This window comes from Myotis brandtii, unplaced genomic scaffold (genome assembly GCF_000412655.1).
Source record: "Myotis brandtii unplaced genomic scaffold, ASM41265v1 scaffold122, whole genome shotgun sequence".
NCBI lineage: Eukaryota > Metazoa > Chordata > Mammalia > Chiroptera > Vespertilionidae > Myotis > Myotis brandtii.
This window is the reverse complement of record NW_005354255.1, coordinates 1,009,235-1,010,910: the sequence shown is the minus strand read 5'-3', so window position 1 is coordinate 1,010,910 and position 1,676 is coordinate 1,009,235. Positions and strand designations below refer to the sequence as shown.

Here is a 1,676-nt window from a genome sequence, read left to right as displayed (position 1 = left end):
CCCGCCGCACTGACTGCCCCGCCCTCACTGACCCAGGCCCAAGCCAGCCCCTCTCTCACTGACCCCAGCCGTCCCGCCTTTAGTGATTGTCTTTGGCCGGTTTTGACTAATTTTCTCTCCCCAACTAGACCCCCATACCTCCCACCACAACCTCTCCCGGGCCAACTAATGTCTTCTGACCCACCCTCACCCCCACCTTCTCTCACAACTGACCCTGACTCTCAGGTCCAGACGCCCTGACCCCTCACCCGACCCCACGGACACGCGCCAAGGGCCCCCGCCCCAGGACTCCTCCCTTAAAGACCCCAATCCTCTGACCTCTGTGCCCTGGAGCCCCAACCACAGCTACTCCAACACCGGGCTCGGCTGACAGCCCCCTGCCGCCCGCAGGCACCGGCGAGACGCCCACGCTCAGCACGCTGGACTTCTACATGACGCAGCTGCACGGAGCCATCGAGCGGGACCCCGCCCAGCACGAGAAGCTCGTGGTCCGCATCAAGGAGATCCTGGCCCAGGTGGCCAGGTGTGTGCGGGTCTGCCCCTGGCTCAGCCCGGTGGGGCGGCCCTGCATGGGGGACTGCCTCAGCTAGACCCGCCCCGACCGCATTTCTCCTTGGGTGGGATTCTGGAAACCGTGGGCTCTGCCGGGTGGGATCCAGCAGCCGGATCTCGTTCTGAGGGCCCCGCCCACCTGGGGTTTGCCAGGTGGGACTTATTTGGTGCTGGGGCAGGAGGCCAATGGCGGAACCACGAGCGCAGCGGGACTGTATTAACGCTGCTGGGTGGGATCTGCCAGCCCCCCTTGGCCACTTAGGGGAACCAGAACGTCTCCAAAGCTTCTTGGCAATTTATTCTGGGTGTCTTCTGGCTCCCCAGGTTAGATGGGGTCAGCTCCAGGCCCCCTACCCTGACATCTGTTTGGAGCTGCTTAAGGAAGGTGGCCTCTGGTGTCCCCTAGGATGGTGGTGGGGACTGAGGGGATGGCGTCCCCCATCATGACTCCCCTCCTCTCTCCTGTTGCAGTGAGCACCTATGAAGGTGTTGGTCAGCTCATGGCGATCCAGCGAAGACCAAGCTCTGCTCTGGCCCCCACCCCATGAAGGAGGGATGGGGGTCCACCCTTTGGGGCCAGGCCCAATCCTGCACCTTGGGAGCTCCAGCCCCCTAACATTACTCTACACCATCCCCTAGCTTTCAACCTCCCCAGCACCCCAAATCCAGAAAAGTCACCTGCCATGCACAACACACATAGAACCCCATGGCCTCATAGAGCATGTCATAGTACAGGGCAGTGGGAACACCACACATGGGCAGCATGACCCAGGACACAAGGGGACCAACAGCAACTCTCCACACTGGTGTAGGGAGGGTGAAACAGGCTACAGTGGCTCTAGGGATCTGCCCCAGGACACAGGGCAGTGGAAACCCATACCTGACACAGGGAGGGACTCCCCGAAGGTGCTGACCACAAGTGCCCCACGCAAGCAGGCACACTGCGGGACATGCTCTCATGCTTGGGGGAGAGCCTTCTGCCTGTGGCCCTCGACTTCCTGCACCTGAAAATGGAGTAACTGGGACTGACTCCCTGCCCCGTTCAGCTAATCGACCGTCATGAAGGTGGCCCCTTTGCCACTGCTTAATCTGGACTTTTAAATTAAAAAAAATAATAAAGTGGA

At 60.9% G+C, this 1,676-nt stretch overlaps 1 protein-coding gene across 1 annotated transcript in view; it reads left to right on the top strand.

Moving 5' to 3' along the window:
• Nucleotides 1-1,664, top strand: part of HMG20B (high mobility group 20B) — a gene marked incomplete at its 5' end in the record, with an annotated part of 4,607 nt that extends 2,943 nt beyond the window's left edge. Inside the window, 3 exon segments of the mRNA XM_014533562.1 lie at nucleotides 300-373; nucleotides 376-523; nucleotides 1,024-1,664. Coding sequence (XP_014389048.1) covers nucleotides 300-373; nucleotides 376-523; nucleotides 1,024-1,036 — 235 coding nt within the window.
• Between the last annotated feature and the right edge of the window lie 12 nt (nucleotides 1,665-1,676).